The sequence below is a fragment of the Acomys minous genome, assembly GCF_964271855.1.
Source record: "Acomys minous genome assembly, chromosome: 3".
Classification (NCBI taxonomy): Eukaryota; Metazoa; Chordata; class Mammalia; order Rodentia; family Muridae; genus Acomys; species Acomys minous.
The window spans coordinates 143,089,539-143,112,528 of record NC_140485.1 but is presented as its reverse complement, the minus strand read 5'-3'; the positions used below and the strand labels follow the sequence as shown (position 1 = coordinate 143,112,528).

The 22,990-nt window shown below is 50.3% G+C and overlaps 1 protein-coding gene across 3 annotated transcripts in view; it reads right to left on the bottom strand.

Moving 5' to 3' along the window:
• The window catches only part of RPS6KA2 (ribosomal protein S6 kinase A2), a 376,214-nt gene that overhangs the window by 80,715 nt on the left and 272,509 nt on the right, over positions 1-22,990 (bottom strand). For all 3 annotated transcript variants that reach the window (XM_084776488.1, XM_084776490.1, XM_084776489.1), the window contains one exon: positions 5,513-5,629. In XM_084776488.1, coding sequence (XP_084632614.1) covers positions 5,513-5,629 — 117 coding nt within the window. The remainder of the gene's footprint in view (positions 1-5,512; positions 5,630-22,990) is intronic.

The window sequence follows — 22,990 nt, the reverse complement described above, 5'->3', positions numbered from 1 at the left end:
CTCAAACAGGGCAGGAACCTGGAGGCAGGAGCTGAGGCAGAGGCCATGGAGGTGAGCTGCTTACTGACTTGATGCCCATGACTTGCTCCCCATGGCTTTGCTCAGCCTGTTTTCTTAGAGATCCCAGGGCCACCTGCTCAGGGATGGCACCACCTGCAATGGGCTGGCCCTTCCCCACCCCCCATTGATCATTAGTTTTAAAAATGTTCTGCAGGTTTCTCTGCAGCTCGATTTTATGGAGGCATTTTCTCAATTGAGGTTCCCTTCTTTCAGATAATTTTAGCTTGTGTCAAGTTGACCTAAGACTAGCCAGGACAAGCTTCTAGTTGGGGCGGCAGAAGTTCATTTGCTGGCTCTTAAGCATGCTCATGTGGGTGTTTAACACTCCCTGACACACTTCTGATGCAAGAACTAAATCAACAAAACAAAAGACACCTGAGCCAGGCCGAGCTGAGAAAAGAATGAGGAAAATTGCTGAGTGTGATAAAGAAAGCACTGGCTTTCCTAAAAGAATATTCTCAGTGATGTAAGCCCTTCTTGGTGACAGAGCTCACACTGCCACTGCTGTGGCATAGTTGTGGGCAGAAGCAGCTTCCCTTAGATGGGTCTGTTGCATTCCCCCTTCCCAAAGGCTCTTCTCACGCCCAGTCTTCCTGCATGTACTTTGGGGTGTTCTAGCTCCATCCAAACTCTAGACCGCCCACAGTGGCCAAGGGATGCCCCACCTCATGAGCCTCTGTCTGTAACATCAGTCACAGCAGGGCTGCAGGTTTCCCCAGCCACATGGTTGATAAGTCCTCACGCCTTGGTTCTCCTTCATAGACAAGGAGAGTGTTCAGGAACCTGCAGAGTGTGGCGCAAGGTCTCTCAGCGCAGAGCACAGGCCAATCGGTCTCTGCTGCCCTCCTGGGAGACCCCAGACATCCACTCCAGCAGCACAACAGAGGAGGAGTAGGAGGATGCACTGCCCAAGCCTAGGAGCCACATCTGTCGACAGAGGGTCCACCCCACACCTTCGTGTGTTCTGCAGGGCATTCTGCTGCCTCCGGCCCCAGCACTGCCCCTACCCAACTCCTCCTGGCCACTGTCAGTGCTGTAGCCACATCCTTCAACTATCTGGTGTCCATGGGGAAATCCGTGCTATTTGCCAGATGGCAAAGATGCACGAGAGAAGAAAAGCTCTGTCTTGTATAATGATCAGAACCTTCGTAGGAAGTCACGGGGACACAAAGTCACTGAGAATGGCGTGGAGCATCCATGTGTACGAGTGTGCACATCTCCAGGGCTGGATGAACAAGCCTAGGGCACAGACCCAGGAGAGAGCCCACGGCTGACTCTCATATGTACCAACTGACGTGCTGGATTTGAGACACCAAACTCACCCACAAGACCTTGAGATCATCATGGCCCTGAACATGGCTCTGCCACATCCCTAAAGTTACTGCAGATGGAAGAACTCTTGTTCCAGGCCAGCGGCTCTCAACCTTCCTAATGCTGCGACCCTCTAATACAATTCCTCATGCTGTGGTGAACCCCAACCATAAAAGTATTTTCATTGCTACTTTATTTTTCTGTTTGTTTGTGCACTTTTTTCCCTTTTTAATTAAACACTTTATATTTATATTGCGACTTTATAACTGTAATTTTGCTACTGTTACGAAATGTCATGTAAACTTCTGTGTTTTCCAATGGTCTTAGGTGACTTCTGTAAAAAGAGGTTCAAGCCCCAAAGGCACTGTAACCCATAGGCTGAGAACAACCGTGCTGGGCAGTGCTGTACTGGGTCAAGGCCCCTTCCTCGATGCAGGGACGCAGCTTCCCAGTAAGCAGCCAGGAATGAGAAACAGTGACTGGAAGGAGGGGCTTTTGAACTGCTCAGTCCTTGTGTCTGAACCGACTCAGTGCAGTTCCCATCTGATAGAATTCATTCACTCGCCCAGCCTGTTCCTGACACCCACAGCATCTATCAGCACATTGTCAAAAAAGTGTAGGATTGCTAATGCCTGGCAGGCAGGAGGGGAAGGAAGGAGGGGGAGGTGGTAGGAGGAGGAGGAGGCAGGAGGAGGAGGAGGAGAAGGAGGAGGAGGAGGAGAAGGAGGAGGAGGCAGAAGAGAGGAAGAGGTGGGAGGCAGGAGGCAGGAGGAGGCAGGAGGAGGCAGGAGGAGGCAGGAGGCAGGAGGAGGAGACAGGAGGAGACAGGAGGCAGGAGGAGGCAGGAGTCTAGGTGCTGATGAGGACCCCTGGGTGCTATGCAGACCATGGCAGCTAAACATCCACTGCATCACAGGCTGAAAGGTGGCAAGCAGGCTGGGACTTGTAGCAGGGTTTGTGCTGTTGATGGCAGGAACAACACTTTTTCCTGCCAGCCATCAGGTTGGAGTCAGTGGGATCTGAGCACTGAGGAGGCAGCACAGGACATCTGGCTGTCGTCCTACTGTGGTAATTGACATTTTGGCTGTAGCCCTACTGTGGTGATTGCATGCCAATGAGTCGGGTGAGGGATACATGCATCCATGGCCAAATCATAGAGTCTTCACATGGAAAATAGTATCTTGGGTCACTGTTCAAGCCCTCACAGGACTCTGGCCAGCAGACAGATGAGCCTCTCCATTCTGCCATATTATAGCTGAGACAGACGCCCCATAAATTCCTCCTGCAGGGAGAGGCCTGGAGAGAGGAAGTCATGTCTTCACATTCAGGGCTGCTTGACCTTTCTCTATACCCCGACATGTAATGTGGCATGACAGGACAGTGTCCCCCAAGGTCCCTGCCACCGTCCTCACAGATGTGGGCAGACTGGCGCCACACCCTTGCATTTCCTATCCTCCAGATGCATGAGGCAAATAAGCCTCTTTTCCTTAGAACTTGTCCAGTTCTTAGTCTTTGAAACTCAGTCATATCAACACAAATTGGGCCAGGGCAGAAGTCATGGTCCTGCCCTGCCAACATCTAACCAGAAAACCACATGCAGAGCACACTGGGCGGTGCCAATTACAAATTAGCTAAGACAAGGCCAATTTCTGCACAGATATTTGCATATAAAATGCTTAAAACTTTTTGGAGACAAAGTCTCGCTCTGTAGCCAAGGCTGGCCTCAAATTCAAAGCAGTCCTCCTGCCTCAGCTTGTGAGCACTGAAAATTATTCCCTTACTGTATTTCAGATTTTAGTTAAAAAAACCACTGGCGGCAGTGGCTGCTGCTTACTTTCATCTGTTTTTAAGCAGGATTTCTGCTTCTTTAAAGGCACAGAAACAGCTCCACTCTGTCACTATTAATGTGCTCCTACTAAGTGCCAAGAATTAGAGCCGTGCGCAGCAGCTCTCCCAAAGGTGACTATAGGACCGGACAGAGAAGGGACACAGCTGCAGTGCAGGCAGAGCTCTGATCTCGCATGGCAGCAGGGACCACCCTCAGCACTCCACGTGTACCTCTCTGTGGATCTTCTGCTTACATAATTTAGCAATTTATTTGTATGCAGTGAAAAAAGCCCCCAAGCAACTTTGACGATTTTTAGCCAGCGTGGCTGCTGTAACTGATGCTTCATGCAGCAGTGTCTGCTGGCTTGTCTTACTTTCAGAACCAGCTCTGCACAGGCAGCTGTGTGGCCAGGCTGGAGGCTCACTGCACTGCCCCCACGCTCTCAGGACCACTGTAGTCGTAGGCAGCACTGCCCAATCCTACCATGTTCTCAGCCTGGTAAGGGGAGCCCGGACGGCAGGACAGAAGACACGTGGCTATGTTCTGGGGACTGCCATGCAACAATCTCCCTCAAAAGAAGGCATTCAGAGACCCACTCATATGATGCCACTGTTCAGTTATAGGAAAGCAAGGACATTTTAAAATGTCAGCTTGCTCCCTTCTCAGAATGTGGGACTCGCAATTTACCACACTCCAGGGAATTTTAAAGAAAAAAGGAGAAAGCGTTTATTCCCGCCTTGGTATTTCTCAGCAGAGGGGAGCTGTGGGGCGCTGGAGGAGGTGGAGGATCTCCACCCAAGCACAGGCTCTGGCACTTTCCACATCTCCGCCTTAGAGCGGCAGTCCACACCAACCCGCTCAGCACTGGCACACACAGTACCAGGCTTCGTCACTCTCCTAACTAAGCTTAGATCGCTTTTCTTTTGAAGGCGAAGGGTGTTTTATTCACCCTTCCTCTTGCTCCAAGCCCAGAAGCCCCAGGACTGATTCAATGCTCATGGGCTGTAGCCCAACACTTTTGAGGAGACGCTGCATGAGTCCCCCAGGAGACAGCAACGGATAATGCTTCTGAAAGACAGGGACGGGAGATAACCCTTGCTGTGTTTTCAAATCCTGCCTCTTAGAGAAAAAAATTACCTCCCAGTTTCCCTCCACTTCCTATTAATGTTGAGTCATTCTACTGTCACCTCGGACAGGCTGTTTTCAGTAATAGCTGTGCACATGTGAGACACAGGTGTGTATCTTGCTACTTTCATAGACCTCAGGACCGGGCTAAGCACCTATGTTGCAATCCTCATGATTATAACGGCAGTATGCATGACCGTAAACAGGTTCCTTGTCACTTGGCCATGTAGAAAAGAAAGAAGGAAGGCGTTCTACCTCATAAACATAGTCAAATCAACAGGGTTGGTAAGAGATCGCTTCAAGCCTCAGGGCTCCCGCATTTGAGTCAGATTGCACCCTCTTTCTGGCACATTAATGTGAAGATTGGCGAGATTCGGCAAACATCCACACGCAACACAAAAATAGTTGTTCTAAAGCCCCAGGACAGCTCTGTTCACACTTCAGGAAGCATTGGCTTTGTGGTGTACACGGGCCCCTCTGCTCTAGTGTTCAGGCTGTCAGCGCTTGCCTGTCTAGTTGCTAGTCCAGCGGAGACAGAGCGCGAGGACCACACTGTGTGTGGATGGGGCACTGAGGAAAAGAGACAACATTTCTCATCTCCTGAAAGGATCAGCCGCCATTGCTATGATTTCTGGGGCATAAGTAAGGACATGCGCAGGCCCAGCTCGGACTCCTGACTAACTCACAGCACACATATATAAAATAAATTAGTTCCTTTATTTTACAGGTGGGGAAACCAAGGTATCAAAAGGCAAAACTACTGTCACTGACCCAGGTGAGGAGAGGAGACAGACCCCAAATCCCTGCCTTCCTAGTTTGAGTGACTGTTGTACAGGCCAATCCAGAGAAGAGGACACACACACACACACACACACACACACACACACACACACACACACACTTTTTCTCTTTTTCTCACTCTCTCATCACTCCCTTCCTTTGAGGATGCCCCTTCCAAGTCTCCCTGGCTCAACTGCAATAATTTGGCTCCTTTAGAAATAACCACGAGCCAAGAGGACACTGAGGAGCTTGAGAGTGTGGGTGGCCTGGCTTTCCATGGCTCACGATTCTGACAAACACAGGCTCAGCAGAGGTGGGCAGTTCCATGCCCGGACTCTGCCAGATTCAGCCAGTACCGCCTCTGTATCTGATGCCCACCCACCCCTAGGGCCGATCCACTCAACTCACCTTTCCATATGACCCTTGTCCTAAAACCTTTAGCAGCTCGAACTGGGAAGGGTCTGCCTTCTCGAAGCCTTCTTTCACATGGTTGCTAATGTCAATCTCCTTCACGATGCCTTCTTCCTGCAAGACAGCAGTGACGGGCAGTTAGGACACAGCCAGGCCCCTGCCCCTTCAGTCCATCTGTGTCCCTTCCTTAAAGCTGGGACCATGTCTGCTCTGGAGGCTTCCAGCACAGGGCACTGCGATGGGGTGCTAAGACTGGCACGTGAGCCTTTAATTGCTTTCCTCTCCTCTTCAGGTTTCTGTCGCCATGTCTCACCAATACCACAGGGAAATGGGAATGTACTCTCCACTAAACCCACTCTGCAGTTAACAGTGTGGGGTGGAGTGTGGCCTTAGGAGACCAGGAGTCAAACAGTGACCTGACGGTGTCGCGCTTCACCACTCCAGAGACTAAGAGAGGCCCCCACATGGAAATGCACATAATTTATTATCTTTCCAATTCACTTTCCAATATTTTTGACACAGATAATGCAAAGAGTGCTACAAAAAGCCTTTCGCCGCTATAAAACCCACACAGCAATCGCTACAGTGTCCAACATGCTGTCCCAAAGCTATGCACCTCCTGTCTACAGGGAACGCAGGCTCCGCCCCAACACCAGCCACTGGAGTGAGGAATCTGGACAGCAGGTGTCACCCCAGACATCAGGAAGGGCAGGCCAGGAAGTCACCCCCAAACGGCGAACAGTAAACAGTCATCACCTTTCCATACAAAACCCAGAGCCTGGCTTCCTCCCAGTATTTGAGTTTCCAGCTGCACGTAAAGTCGGTTCTCCATTCAAGGGCTGACTTCAGAGCCCCCCACCTCAGCTCATCCCAAGATCAGGTGCTGTGGGTGACATCACAGTGGTAACATCCATTTACATTATGTATTACATCACAGGACGTGAGTGGCCTGAGACCACAGGTGTACACAACCATGCCTGGCTCCCATCCATGTCCAAATCACTGCTTTTGGGCTCCTGATGCAATTCCCCGGGAATAGGAGATCTGCTCCTAAAGAGTACCACAGATCACACTAAATGCAGGTTTCTGGCACAGGGCCTGAGAACAGGCCTCAAAAATAACTAGATGTTTGGGGAAAGAGAAACCAGAGGCAAGGGTCACCCCTGCATGTAGTAGACGGCAACAAGCTCTAAGAAATCCTACTGAACACAGGATTCCAGAATGTTGTGAGAGAACAGGAAGTAGGAAGGACAGCCACAAAAAGAGCTCCCGAGAAGGGGGCAGGCATGAATAGGGATAAACTTCTTCCTTTCTTGTTTTTATCTCTTTTATGTCTTTCTCTTGCCTTATTGCTCCAGCTAAGGTTTTGAGTACTGTATCGAGGAAAAGAAAAAAAAAAAAAAAAGGTCAGAGTGAATGTCATGTCTCATTTCCAACTTTAGAGGAAATGTTTAGTTTTTCTCCAGTTAGTAGAATGTTGGCTACAGGTCTGTTGCATAAACCACATGTTCTCTCTCATATGCAGATTTAACCTATAGCATATACATGTGTGCATTGTGTATACACATGTGCATGTATGCATACACACATACACACGTGTATATACACATACACACACACGAGTGTAAAGCAGAAAGGACTGTGAAGCTATACCCACGGACCTCAGCAACACGGCTGCCTAAACAGGACATGAACAATGACACAACAGACAGCACTGTGGAAAGGGAAGGCTCACAGGGCCGCAGCCACAGACAAAGGACACAGGGGCCTAAGGACTGCTGAGGGGGAGAAGTAGCTGTACTCGGGGGCGGGGCGAGTTCCTTATCTAATCCAAATGGGCAGCCCTGAACCACAGACACACAGGCTCACTGAAGACATGCGAAGGCTGTATGCATGTATACATACATAACGATCACAGTTAAACAAGGAGGCCATGGGTTTGAGAGCGAGTGAGGTAGGTAGGTGCCCATGGAAGGGGGAGGAGGAGGAAAGGGAAACGACAGAAACTTTCATCTTAATGTGATATATGTTAGAGAGAGAGAAGACCAAAGGAGGATCAAAATGGGTGATGGACGAGGGAAGAGCAAAAGTGACACATGGACATAAAAGAGGAGAGAGGCTGAAGGGGAGGGTCAGGAGGGTCGGGTAGCCTAGTGATGATGGAGACAAGGGAAGGACACTTGGAACACACGTGGCTCCAACAGGCATGGTGATATCTAACACTCTTTATGCTAACTCTAATATTGTTATTCAGAAAAGAAGAGCAGAGCCACAGCCCAGCTCCCGTGCCTCTCTGTCCAGTCACCCCATGGGGCGTTTCCTGTGCTCAATCTCCTGCCTTTCCCGCACTTATGAAAAGCTAGTGCAAGTTAAAGATAATTAACTAGCACTTTAATCCCAACACTTGGGAGGAAGATGCAGGTGGATCATTGTGATTTCGAGACCAGCCTGGTCTACAAAGCAAGTCCAGGACAGCCAAGGCTACACAGAGAGACCCAAAAAGGTCATTAACCAGTGATGGGGAAGACCTAGGGGCCTGCTGACCTCCCAAATGACTGATGCCTTCAAAGACATATTTGTAAAAGGTACCTCATATCTCACCCAGCACATCCATTGTCTTGGGTTAGGGAACTGGCCACATCTAGACACTGAGACAGTGAGAGGTCACTTGAAATCACGGGTTATGTCTAGGATATCAGTCCCCAGAAAAACAAGAGAATAGAGTCTGTGTAAGGGAAGAGAGGGAAGGCTTTGGTGAGCACTGTCACACAGGTCAGCAAGAAACAATAACGGAGTAAGGGCTAAGGATGACCGACCCTGCCACAGAGTCACAGGAAGAAGAGGAACCAGGAGAAGGAAGGGGTACAAGGTGAAGGTGCACTAGAAACACTGACTGCCAGGACGGCGACACGCACACTGGTGGCCTGGGATCTCCTCCACCTGGTGGTGTTTGGGACAGTACGCTCAATGTAATATTCCACTGAGCGTGGCCGGGGCCCTGGAGGAGGTTCACACATATTCCCAAGTCCTCTTTTCTCAGCCACTCTGGAGAGTAACCTGCACCTCTACCAAAGAAAGTAACTGCATCGACAAGAGTAGTCAGAGAGGCAGCCACACACCCGCACGACAGCAAGACAGGCTGGCATGGTTGCCTGGGACTTTATCTTCAAAAAGAAGTCACGCAAGCCACCTGAGAACTAGATTTGTTATTTTTACAATACAGTGGCAATAGTTGAAGAGTTGTTGGAGGAGGAACCACCCAGAAGCCCGTGGGACCTCACCCCTCTCCTCTCTCTGCCCCTGCTGACTTGGGTGGCTTCCCGTCTGTTCTGTCTTTAAATGAAACCGCTATCCTCTTCTCAGTCTCCAACCCTTCCCCCACCCCAATCCTCTGCTGTGTCCCTCAAATTATTTTCCTCTCATCCTTCTGGAAGCCTCAGTTGCTGCCCATAGTTTATGAAACAAACCGTATGAAAATGGGACTGACGCCCCACAAGCTGGAATCATGAGCCGTAACTGGTGGATGGAGCCCAACATTTGCAGGGGCCTCTTTCGCAGACAGCACTTGCAGGGTGGAAGCTGGGCTGTCTGTAAGCACAGGGACGCTTAAGGACTCAGAACCTATCTTCCTTTGGGACATCTAAGTCCAGGAAGACAGCTGCTCCTCGGTCCACCGGGGCATCCTATGGGTGTGCTCCTCAGAAATACCACACACTAACTGACAGTGCCATAACAATTAATTCCCTCTCTCTTTGCCGTCTGAATTAATTCCCCAGAAATGTAAAGCTAATCGAGATGACCAGCTGCCTCTCCATATAAGAAAACGAGATGCCACAAAGTGACCTCCCCGATGTATTCATTCCCAAGGCTCATCCTACCATCATCCCATCCGGGGACACTGAACGTAGATCTCAAGTTTAGCCAAAACTGATCCAGTGCTTTGAAAAACAAATAAGATAAGATAAGCTGCTGCAAGGCAACGAGGGAGAGAAACTAATGGTGGAAACAGTTTCTGGATGAAAAGATAAAGGTAGAAAAAGAACGGCTTGGTGTTCTCAGCTATACAGGAGTGTTAACGCTTGGCTTGCAAGATGCCTCTGGATGCAGGGACAGAGTGTTCAAGTGAGGTACACGGTGAGAGTCCTCCATGCAAAGGGGACAGCTGTACAGTCCTATCTGGGGTGCCAACATGTTTGTAGGAAAAAGAGAATTGGGGTGAGTTAATTATCAATCTACTGGGAACCAACAAAAAACTCTTTAAAGATAACACCATGGGGCTAGAGAGATGGCTCAGCAGTTAGGAACCACTGTTCTTCTAGAGGACCAGAGTTCAGCTGGTCACCCACCTGTGACTCCAGCTCTCTGTCCGGAGAGCACTTCCATGCGCAGCGCACACACATACATACTCATAAGTAAAAATACGATAAATTAAAGCTAAAGCCCGGTGTCGATCACAGGCCTCCAGTTCAGGTGTGATGCATTTATCTCACTTTGCTGGCTTTCTAGATTTAGACGTTGTCCCTCCAGTCAACAGTAGCACAGCCCAGCAGGGCAGGCACTTCTGCACGCCGCCATTGCTGGGTTCCTACTCTGCCTGTGAAGTCTCTGAAGGAGGCCTCATGGGACGAGAGGCAGGTGGCGGGAGGGCTCCCCTTCCACCTCTGGCCTCAACTGTGCTTTCAGGATCCTGCTAGAAGTAGACCTTCTTTGGGATCCTTGGGAAGAAGAAAATGTCAACGTGGTGTGACGCGGCCACCCCTGTTGTGCAGAACTTTCACTAGGCCAGTGACTCTCATGACAGAACCCAGAGCAAAGCGGTCACATGCTCCAGAGTCAGTTACGTGACTGCAGCAGTGTGTGGTTTACCCGGTTCTGAAACTGATGAGAACACATGGACAGAGACTTCATGAAAAGGAATCCACTAAATAACATTCTCCCCTCCTCTTCTCCCCCTCCTCCCTCCCTGTCCTCTCTCTCTCTCTCTGCCTCTTCTTTCTTTTCTTTTTGTTGTAGTCAACTTAGCTATTTCACATTTTTAAAAGATCATGAAGTAGTTTGCTAAAGGAAATGGATTTAGCTCCAGGCTCCCCAGTGCTCCCTCTCCCCAGCGTGGCGCTATTGTCTACCCTTGCTTGGTCTGTAGAGCTGTCAGAGCTGGCAACCTGGCACAAAAGGAAGCCTCAAGTAGAACAGAGGTACGTACTGAAGCCTGTACAAACCAGAAATTACAGGCTTCCGGTGACAAGCACAGATGACGGCTGTCAAGAGAGGCGGCACACGAGCTGCGCGCCCACAGCTGGATCCCTTGAAGCCTCACAACAGTTTACTCCTGAGATCGCAGTTTCACGCCCTCCCCCCAAGGAATGCCAAGCACCAAGAACCCAAAGATCCAGAGCGAGGCCACCAGCACCCCTCTGTGACAGTGGATTCCACTCCCGAGCGCCTCGTGACCCTGCACCCTGTGACATGGTTTGGAAGGAGCAGGCTAGCCTGGCCAACCCTCCCAGAAGACGCGAGGGTTCACATCGTTCTTCTCAGTGTCCGTAGACTCCGGCACAAGACCAGACCGCTATTTGAGCAAATGTCCTTGTTGTACGGTGGAGCATCTTTGGGGTATATGCTGGTATGTGGCATAGCTGGGTCTTGAGATAGATTTATTCCCAATTTTCTGAGAAACCTTCAGATTGATTTCCAAAGCAGTTGTACAAGTTTGCACTCCCACCAGCAATGGAGGAGTGTTCCCACTTGCTCCACATCCTCGCCAGCGTGAGCTATCACTTTGAGTTTTTGATCTTAGCTATTCTGATGGGTGTAAGATGGAATCTCAGAGTCATTTTAATTTGCATTTCCCTGATGACTAAGGGCACTGAACACTCCTTTAAGTGCTTCTCGGCCATTAGAGAATCCTCTGTTGAGAATTCTCTGTTTAGCTCTGTATTCCATTTTTAATTGGGCTATTTTGTTCAGTGGTGCTTAATTTCTTCAGTTATTTATATAATTTGGATATTAGCCCTCTGTCAGAAGATCTTTTTCTAGTTTGTAAGCTGCTATTTTGTTCTATTGACAGTGTCCTTTGCCTTACAGAAGCTTTTCAGTTTCATGAAGTCCCATTTATTAATTGTTGGTCTTAGGGCCTGAGCTGTTGGTGTTCTGTTCAGAAAGTTGTCTCCTGTGCCAATGTGTTCAAGGCTCTTTCCCACTTTCTCTTCTAACGGATTTAGTGTGACTGGTTTTATGTTGAAGTCTTTGATCCACTTGGACTCAAATTCTGTACATGGTGGTAAATATGGACCTATTTGCATTTTTCTACACGTAGACATCCAGTTAGTCCATTACCATTTGTTGAAGATTTTTTTTTTTTGGCTTCTTCATCAAAAATCAGGTGTCTATAGGTGTGTGGTTTTATTTCTGGATCTTTGATTCAATTCCATTCATCAACTGGTTTTTATGCCAATCCTGTGCAGTTTTTATTACTATTTATTGCTCTGTAGCACAGCTTGAAATCAGGGACGGTAATGCCTCCACAAATTCTTTTTATTATACAGGACTGTTTTATCTATTCTGGGTTTTTTGTTTTTCCATATGAAATTGAGATCTTTTTTAGAGTCTATGAAAAATTTGATATTTTTATGGGAATTGCAATAAATCTGTAGATTGGTTTTGGTAAGATGGCCATTTTTACTATATCAAATGGGCTGAACAGATATCTACAGAACTTTTCACCCAAACTCAAAAGAATGTACCTTCTTTTCAGCACCTCACAGAACCTTCTCCAAAATTGACCATAAAGTTGGTTACAAGGCAAACCTCAACTAATACAAGGAAATTTAAATAATCCTGTGTACCTTACCAGACCGCCACAGATTAAAGCTGGACTTCAACAATAACAGAAAGTTACAAACTCACAGAAACTGAACAACTCTCTATTTAATGACCACTGCATCAGGGAAGAAATAAAGAAATTAAAGACTTCCTAAAAATTCAATGAAATTGAAGGCACAATATCCTCAACTTCTGGGAAACTAAAAGCTGGTTCTTTGAGAAAACTAACAAGATAGACTAACTAAAAGTCAGAGAGACACTATCCAATTAATAAAATCAGAAGTGAAAATAGGGACACAACAGCAGTCACTGAGGAAACCCAAAGAATCATTAGGTCTTACTTCAAAAGCCTGTACACCACAAAACTGGAAAATCGAAACGAAATGGATGGTTTTCCTGCATTGGCCTCTTTACACAAAGCAAGAAAAGTGATTAGTTTAAAAGAAATGGCCAGGCTTGGGCGGGGGTGGGGGTAAAGGGGGGAGGTCCTTCAGTGCTTGTTAGGGCAGAGCGGGGAGGAGCCCCAGGGTAATCCAGCTAAGGAGTGCTCCTCTCTGCCTGTCCCAGACGGGGGAGCGGTGGCTACCACTGTTCACATTACCACAGCCTGGCTCACCCAATGTTGGAAGACACCACACCTGAGCCAAGCCCAGCATTGCCGGAAAGGAACTTTGGCAAAAAGCCAAGGCACTTAAAAGAGGGAACTAACCTACTAGCACCTTGTTTTGGAAGCTTCTGAATTGCTCTTCTTTCTCTGAACGGCAGCCTGGGGACAGTAGTGCACATCCCCTGCTGAGATCTGGGCAGGCATTCTTGGATCTTAGCCAGAACTCAGACTTGCTGCAGCACACACAGAGCTGGGCAAAGTCTTCTCGGGCTAGTGGGGATTCGCATCTCAGAATGTTTCCTGGGGAGCCGGAGCGGTGGGGTGGGGGTGAGGGGTTGTGGGTGGTCAGCGGGTGAGGTTGTGGGGCACCCTAGCACATTTCTAGGAGCTGTAACCATTGTAGCACCTGATGACAGCTCATAAACCCGACCTGCAGCCTCCTCACGGGGTACCATGCTTTTCTTATTGTATTTCAATCTTAAAACAATGGTTCCCCAGGAGATCACCACCATGCCTTTCCCATGGGTTTTTACTAGACCGTGCACATTTTAACCTCATCTCAGGCCTTATGACTAACACGCTTCCCCAATGGCCAGCCTCATGCAGCTGCGTGTGACCGTGGCCCGCTCCTCTATCCCAGCCCTGGGTGTGAAGAGTGTACAGTAAGCATGGACATGGCAGCCACATGAAACTGCGCAGCTCTGTGCCCTTTCCGCCCTCTCCAACTGTGGGTGTGTGCTGCTGGGGGAGGCTGCACCTGCGCATGACTAGAACCCTCTAACCCGCGCCTAAGCACAGGTCCTGTCTCCCAGATGTGCAGCGTTCTGCATGAGGAAAGGCATCCCCTTCCCCTGGTCCTGGACACTTCTGCGCCCTAGGAGAAAAGACCCGCCCCTAGAAGAGAACAGACACTGGCATGGAGTGAGGGCACCCTTCCTTCTCACTCAGAGAAGTGCCCCTTCATCCACTGTGGTGGCTGGAATAGAAACGGCCCCCAGAGGCTCATATAGCTGGATGCCTGGTAATCAGAGGGTGGCTCTGCTTGACAGGGATTAGGACAGTTGGGACCTTGCTGGAGGGAGTGTGTCACTAGGAGAGGGTTCCCGGGATTTCAAATGCTCAAGCCAGGCCGAGTGCCTCTCTCCTTCCCGCTGCCTGCAGATCTGGATGTAGAACTCTCAGCTCCTCTGGCTCCATGTCTGCCTGCCGGCTACCGGGCTTCCCACCGTGCTAATAATGGACTAAACCAGCCACCATTAGATGCTCTCTGCAGAAGAGCTGCCATGGTTGGGCTGTCTCTTCAGCAGCAGAACAGTGACTGTGACACCCAGGGACATTACGGCACGGACTCTGATGCCCCGCTATACATGAGTGTTTTAAGACAACCATGGAAAGGGGAAAGAAAGCCTCTAGATAAAGGGCCCACAGGTGAGGGTGGTGGGCTGTCCTTAGGATGTGACAGTTGTCAAGAAGGGACTCTTTTGGGGGAGAAAACTTAAGGACAGTTCTGCCACTCACATGTGGAAACCTTGGGGAAAGAAAAGAATTCCTGAGTCTTTCTCTCCATATCCAGGAACTGTTACAATGTACCTCGTCTGGAGCTGGTCTGTTAGGATGCAGCAGGCACCTTAAAGATGTCCTCTACTTCCAAGCTCAGTCAGATGAGTCAAAGGGGCCCCTGTGCTGTGGGGGACCCCATCCTGGCCCCTACCATAGGGCAGCCCCTTCTCCATGTGGAACCAGCACCCTTGCTGTCCAGGTTTTGCGCTCCCCAGCCAAAGGACCCTGGCGGCACCGGCAGTGGCTGCAACCATTCTGGACTTTCGCTTTTCTTGGCCTGTATAGTTTCACTCTTCGTCCTAGACTGGCATCCTGCAGCCCGAGAACACACCTCACGTGTGCCAGCACCTCCCAGGAGGCACTGCTCACACATGTTGCCATCCGCTTTGAGCCACCTAGCCTCTCCACAGACAGCTCCTTGGCATGGGAAGAAGCAAGGTGCCCTGATGAGGATGAGGGACCAAGACTGCCAGGCTTGTCCTGGAGACTCAGGAATTGGGAGTGGAAGACTCAGCACCAGTCCAGGAGTAGGACAGCACAAACCTCCCTCCACGTTTAGGAAACAGGAGCTGAGGGAGAGCCAGGAGTTAGCACGTTCTCATCAATCATAGCAATTCCACAAGCGCTGTCTGGACTGAGTGTCGTCCTCCTAGGAGCTGTCTCCAGTGCCCTGGTGAGCTCCTCTCACAGCCTACTGAAAAGCACTGAGCTTGCTGATGCGCCCTTCACACATCTGGGCAGCTATCTGTGCTCAGTTGGCCTGACGTCTATCTCTCTCAGAGGCAGGCCTAGAGGGTGCTGGTGGCTAGTGCCACACGTGGACTTGATACATAGCACATCTTATGGTCCAGCCATATCCAAGAATGCCCTAGACAAAACACGCCAGGGAGCCCACTCACAGCTGTGCAGCACCTCTGGGGAATGGACCAGTAACCCTGTCAGCTCTATGTCACCAAGCACATGCCTGGTGAACAGAGAGAGCAGCTTCCTCGGTCTTTACTACACACATGAGAAACAACCCACCATCAACTGCAAGTGGTTCTAAATATCCTACTCTCCCACCGAGGCGGAGGCTGCAGCCCACATGCTCTGAGGCTCATCGCAGCACTGGCAGGTGTGCCCAACCATTCCTAGTCCCTGACTAAAGCACAGCCCGATGCAGACATCATTCCATCAGAGGAAAGAGTCCAACTGACCCACCCACAGGAAAAACAACCCAGTGACTCCAGTGACAGCAGCAGCTGTGGGAAAAGTCTCCTCCACGCTGGGAGGAGTTACTCATGTACGTGCACAAACGTACACCCCAAAGCCCAGCGCACCTAAGGGTACCATCGGACACCAACTTGATTCTCCCCAACCTGCAAACGCATTTCTACCTTTCCTGTCTATGGACCTTCATCAACCCACAGACTTGCTTTCATATCTGCCCATCAGAGACTCTGAACCCCTGGCTCGCCCTATCTGCTGCTGCATCAGCCCCCCTCTCAGGGTCTGCCCCCCACCTGCACACACATCACCTCCCTCACTAAGCAGGTGAGCCTGCTCTCTTTTGTTTCAGCAATGTCTCCCCTGAATCTGAGTCAGTCCCTTGCCACCTTCACTTTACTCCATGGCCTTTCTGAAGCTATCAGCTTGCCTTGGCCTAGAAACTAGCTCTTAGTATTCCCAGCTCCTCACCAATGGGTGCCGTCTCCCCAGACCTGGGAGTCACCCGCCACCTAACCTCATTGTCCCTCCAAGAGAGGGGGTCCATGGACGAGCAGCTTCCAGAAATGAGCCCCTCGATCCTTGCTTTCGAGTTTCCAACAAAGCAGCGGCACAATCACCATCTTGCCTCCAAAACCAGAACTCAAATATCTGACTTCAGTCCACTGGTATGCGTTTGGAAAGGGGCAGCCTACCAGAGCCGAGAGTAGGGCGGCAGCATGTGCCCTTACTTCTGTGTTGGCAGCAGGCACGCCATCAGCACACCTCATGCCTCTTTGTCCTCAGAGAGCTCTGAGAGAAGATGCTGCCTACTAATCAGGGCAGAGCTGAGCTGAGCACCACAATGGCTCCGCAGGGCCAAGCAGCAGATTTGCTTGCGAGGATCCCATGATGAGAGGGGCTTCAAGGCTGAGAAGCAGGCAGAGCATGGGACAGCACTGAGAGCAATGACCACGCATGCGCACACATCCATGCGTGCACATTCTTAAACAAGGGCATGCATAGCTCAAACAATGAAACCGACAAATCTCTTTTCTACTAAAGTGAAGATAAGCTGCAGGCACCGCCCTCAGGGTGGTCAGTGGCACCAGCTCTGTAGAGAGAGAAAAAGACAAGGCCAGGACTTATCAGCCACAGCTGACTCTCTCCTCGGCGCTTGACTCTGAACCACGGTTGGCTGTCCCCAGAGATAGCATGTGCTCTGCCTCCAGCTCACCCTGGTGGAGACATACATATGACACATCTCAACATGTCAGGGAGGAACCTCAAGGGGAGCTCATCCCAGCGCGCTCAGGCTGGCTGGCCCACAGACATCCCCATGAGAGATGGAAAAGAGACTCGCACCCCAAACTAGTTCTGGCAATGTCTTTGTGAATAGGAGAACGGCTAGAAGCAGGGACAAAGTGAGACGGGCACCCAGAATATGCCTGGGGAGCCAAAGCAAAGACACGGGGAGCCCCACAGGAGCTACCAATGGGGGAGCCCTGTGGGTGCAATGGACACAGCATGGGGGAGCTCAGAGGAAGCAACAGACATGGGCTCACGTGCTGAGCAGAGTCTCAGAGACTGTGTGACGTGAACAGAATCTTTTCCCATCACAACATTAGCAACTCAGCTTGACCACACAGACACTGCCTCTTGAGTAAACTACAGGTTCAGTTTTACTGCCTGTCAGACGACCCGTTAACAAACCTCTGATGTTAAAGAGAAAAGAAAAATGGGTCTTCTATGGAAATCTTACCAAAGGCACTTTTTACCCTACAGAACTGTTTTAAACAATGGGGATGTGCTAAAGAGAAGCCAGCTCTTCTGATGCTAAAATTAATCTGTGCAGCAAATCTGAGCTAACAGTTAGCCTGGAGATTATGAAAGATTAATGCTGACTAGGCAGGGCCCAGCAGCACGCCTGTGAGGGTGAGTGGAGCTAGAACTGCACACACTCAGCCCCCTGTCTGGGCAGCACCTCACTCCAGCACCCCCTGTGCCCCACCCCCAGCATCCCAGATAACTGAATTCACAACTAATTCCAAATCCTTAAGCCAACTGGAAAGAAGTGCGTGGTTTAAACTGAAAGAGTCACAAGAGGGGAAGACTGCTTCTGCACTATGCTTTTTGTCATTTTCCCAGCTTCCCCGGAGAGCCAGCAACACACATTTTCTTTCTGCTTATCCATTCCTAGGGAAGCGAAGGCCTGAAGGACCACACAGTGGTCCCCTCGAGCTGCCTGCCAACACGCTCATCTGAGAGAATGGAGGCTCGCTCTCCCTAGACACTGAACTATCCAAGTATGAGATTGACCTTCCTAGCACCAAGCACATCCCTTTGCAACCATGTCACCACCCTGGCTGAACTGAGATCTCACAAGTAACACTGTGTCCAGTCAACCTCCAACCCCATGGCCTGTGGAGCTGGGTGCTCAGCACAGAGCAGGACAGGAGCCCATTGTGGCTGGGCTGGCACACTATGTCTAGGGAAAGCCTGGAAGCCCATGGGCTTGGGGTTGGAGGAGCACTCAGGATCCACACGCATCTGTGAACACCACGGACGTGTCCAGGAGACACAAAGCTCATGGGCTGCTGCAGCAATCAATGCCAGCGGGGACATTCTAACCACAGTGTTCTCCCACGTAGGTGTGAAACTGGTAGGCAGTTCTGAGGATCCCCAAGAGAGACACATGGAGCCCAGCAAGGGAGTGAGGTAGGACTTAGAGTCAGAATAGTGAGGCTGGAGACGACCTCAGGGCATGTGGCCGTGTGGCACTTACACTGTACAGGTGGCACCTGGTCAGCACTGCAGCTGGGCTCCAGGGACCCAGCACCCAGGCCTTATTACTACCCCACTGGAACAAGGTGAGGCCAGCTCTTTTGATGATTAGACTATTTTGGGAGGAGGCTCCATCAGTGTCAGTTTCAGAACACTCTCGAAAATACTCTGGGCCTACCGCATGGAGTGGCCAAAAGGACCAGTGGCAGCACAGGCACCATGCGCCAGGTTCTGGCACACAAAACCTCCCTCCATTTTCAATTCTATGGCCTGTGGCTGCTGACCAAGGACAAAGTGGAATTAACTGGGACTATCTCTCATCTCCTTTACAATGCCCCTGAGCCTTTGGCCCAGATGTGGTCAAGGTTCTGAGACAGCTGCACAGTCAGTTGACTCATGGTACTTATATGGCGGGGACTGTAAGCCAGGCCAGGTCTGCTGCTGCACAGGATAGCAACAGCGGCTTTCTCCCTCATCGGTGTGCACTTCTTGCCCTCACACGGGTCCAGTCCAGTTACCTGTAATCTTTTCATGTCTTTAAAGAGAGGTCTGCCCACGTCTCATCCTGCGGCCCTTGGCAGAGCTGCACCCTTTGGAAACGGGACTGGGTGCTGCACTAGTCACACGCAGCACACACTCCAGCTGCCAAATGCACGCTGCAGCCTCCCACTGAATGCGCTGCAATCGCCTTCTGCAGCTGGCCACTGCACATACCTGAGCCATCTTTTACACAGGCTGCAGCAGGCTACTGCACACACTGTAGCTGACTGATACACACACCTCTCACCTTGCTCTGAGCCCAGTGGGCCCAAGGATCCCAGAACCAGACTGGAACTACAGCACACCAGCAGCAAGACAGCGTGAGAGCAGTCTGGCCACTTGACCTTATACGCATGTTGAGGCAAACCAGAACAACGCAGGGGGCACGGCGTGTCTCCTAATACCTGCCTAGCTTGTCACCTGCATAGCAGGGCAGAGCAAACGATGGGTTCGCCCAGGGAGGCAAATGGGACGCTGCACAAGGATGTGTGGTTCCAGGTTACACACCAGCACATCAGTCTACAGCCCACCCAGGTCCCCAGAACCACAAACAACAGAGCCGCACACGGAGGAAAATGAGGCGAGGTGACTGGAATTCACAGTAGGGATGCTGGGAAACAGGAAAGGAGTGACAGGGTTAGTCACCTCTCAGGACTCAGGAGAGGCTGCCCCAGGGTTTCCTCTAAGGTGACAACTGCTGGAGGAGGACCTTGCTGGCTTCCAGGTCCAGTGCACCTGTCACTGCACGAGCTTCTTGCCCGTGTCCTTTACACGTGAACACTGTGTATCTGCTTCTGTAGAAGCCTCTGGGAGGTCAGGGCTGGCCCTGGCCCTGCTGAGCGCCTCGTGCTTGACTCACTCCCTTGACTTCCGGTTCCTTTCCCCTAGGGTCTAACTCTCTGAGCCCAGTCACTACTGGCTCCTCATGAGCACATGGCTGGTGTTGCTTTGTGAGGGCTTCCTGCCACTCGCTGGAGACACGGCAAGTGTGGGACCCTTGTGTGTGGCTGGACCAACTTCTAGATGCTGCTGTCCCTCCAGAATGATGTGCATTCTGCCCTTATCTGTCATAATGCTAAGCAAAGACAACAGTGGCAGCTATTATCCCCACAAGAGCAGCTTCCTGCTGCCCTCTCAAACAGTATCCTCACACAGCTCTGGGCAAGACCTAGAACACAGTCTGCTCTGCCAGCCTAGGAGCAAGTGCCCTGCGCCTTCTACTCTACTGTGCAATGAACAAGATTTAAGGAAGTTAATTCTTACGGAGAAGGCCTGGAGCTCGGAATCCAAGTATTGATTATTACTTGAAGGAAGTTTATGAAATCGCACGTGTAAACTTAAGGGCCAGGTTCCACCGCACGGGCTGACACCACAGTGTGTAGCCCCTCAGCTGCTGAGGCTGCAGCCAAGTGGGACAAGGACACTGAACATGATGTGTGTGGCTGGCCTAGTCACATGGCAGTGGGTCCTGGACCACTTGCCCTAGGGCTCCAGGCACTAAGCCCCATGTAAATGAGCAGTCCCCAGCCCCAGCATTCTGGAGGGCAGGCAGGCCTTGGGGCCACTGAGTGCCCTTCCTCTACCAGCTCCTCTGCTACACTCCACAGCGTTACTCTGCCACCTGGCTCTGCTTCACAGAGAGAAATAAGGTCAGCAGCAGTGCCTTCATTTCTGTGTCTGTCTTCTCACCAAATCACAGAGCCTGGAGCCTCAAGGTACTTACAGAGCCGACTAAATCAACCCTTCTATTTAACAGACTCGAACAAAGGAAACAAGCCCAGGAAAGGCAGTGAGACCACAAATGCAGCTTGTGGTGGGGCCTGAACATTTAGCATAAGCCAAAATAAATACTAGCTATAATAGCAGAGGGCTTGGTGTAAACACTGTGCACAAATCAATTCTACTCTTATGTCAAAAATAGCAAGGCATTTAGATCAACGGGGAAACCATAAAACATTTAAAGGGATAACTATTAAATATGCACTCCTAAATATATAACAGCAAATGTTTAAATATTGAAAACATTGCCTAAAGGTGAACTGAAAGGTGAGTGACAGGAGTTGGATCAGCATGCAGAGAGACAGTGGAAGGCGATCTAGGGGGAACACACATTTAATCCAGTTTAAAAGTTTAAATCTAATTTAAAGTTATTCCCTAGAAATTAAAAATAGCAAACTGTCCCTAAACTTGACACAAAATAGTAGAGAACGGCACAGCAATTTGAGGAAAATACGATCTGTTATGAGGGGAACTGCAGTGGGCTCCCAAGTGTACCTTCCATGTGGAATAAGAACAGTGCACAGACCAAGCCACTGCAGAGTAGATGAGGCCGGCTACAGCCAGTCGAGAGGCGGCAGCGCTGAGGGCACCATCAAGGCACCAGAGCACGAAAGAGTGGGGACCAGTCAGACCTGGTCATGAGGGCTGCCCCTGGCTTTGGTGGATGGGAAAGCAAGCCTATTACTGGTGAGGTCAGACATCTTCTCGGTTAGTCTGATAAATGCTGGCACCCGACCTGAAAGATTGGGAAATGCAGACACCCCCACTTCTAGCTCAGGAAAGAAGTCACTGCAAGGAAGTGTGGACCTGTACAGAGAAACCCTTTAAAAGCTCACAGACAAAAGACATGGCCAACAGCAGACATGCCTGTGATTACAGTACTGAGGAGGCAGAGGGCAAGGCAGGAGATGGCTGCAAGTTCAAGTCCTGGGCTATGTGGCAAGTTTTAGGCCAGCTTAGTTTCAGGGATATTTAATAGAACCTGACTCAACTAAACAAAGAAGAGGGAGGGAGGGAGGGTGTGTGTGTGTGTGTGTGTGTGTGTGTGTGTGTGTGTGTATGTGTGTGTTTGTATGTGGGTGTTTGTATGTGTGTATATGTGTGTGTGCATGTGTGTGTGTTTGTGTGTGTGTTTGTATGTGTGTATATGTGTGTATGTGTGTGTGTTTTTGTATGTGTGTGTGTGCATGTGAAAGGAGAAGCAGGAACCACAGAAAGGGGGACGGGCACTGTTCTGATGCATCAGGCAGCTAAAAAGCAGGACTCAGCCCAGAGAAAACTAAAACTTCTATTACAATCAAAGATAGGGATCTTGGTAACCCCACAAGAACAGTCGTGTTAGGCCAGAGCTTCACTGCAGTGGCCCTGCCTAGCCCCTACTTCTGCCAGCAGCCAAGAGTGATTTACTTTACAGCTGCCCTCACCCCAACTCTCTGCCCTAACCTGCTGCTGCTCCTGACTTCAGCTCCCCCGCCTGGACCGGCACTGCTGCGGCGATGGGCTCCTCTAACTGTGTACAGCATCTGGAGGCTGGATATACTCTCACAGGACGCTGCAAAGAGGAGTGGAAAAGCACGGAGCCAGGGCCCAAGAGATGTACTGTGGGTAAGAGAGCACTATGACCTGAGTTTGAGTCTGCCGTGACTACATAAGGATACAGCCATGCCTGCACAGGCCTGTAACCCCAGCCCTGGGGGACACAGAGAGAGGCAGCTCCTGAGCCAATCTGTCCCAAGCAGTAAGCTCCAAGCTCCCCGAGAGATCCTTCCCTAAGGCAATACATGGAGAGCAATGGAGGACACATAATAGCTTGCTTGGCCTTTGCATGTGAGCGCATAGGCGTGCGCCCAAGTGCATACACACACACACACACACACACACACACACACACACACACACAAACCATGAATGCAACAGAGATAACCTTTGGATAACTTCAAAGATTTATATTTTTTCTTTCTGTCTTTACATCGAAAGGAAGATGCCAGGTGGTCTGATCAATATTACAGCGCTCTCTCTGCAGTGCTCTGAGGCCTTCTGTGTGGGGTCCAAAACTGCCAACACGATAAATACTCCAAAATAGCAACTTTGTTCTGTTGTCATGGAAAGAGCCACGCTTTCCAGGGGAGACACCAGCTAAGGACCATGCCAGCAACGGTCGGCAACGGGGCTGGCACTGCTTTCTGCTCATTCTAACT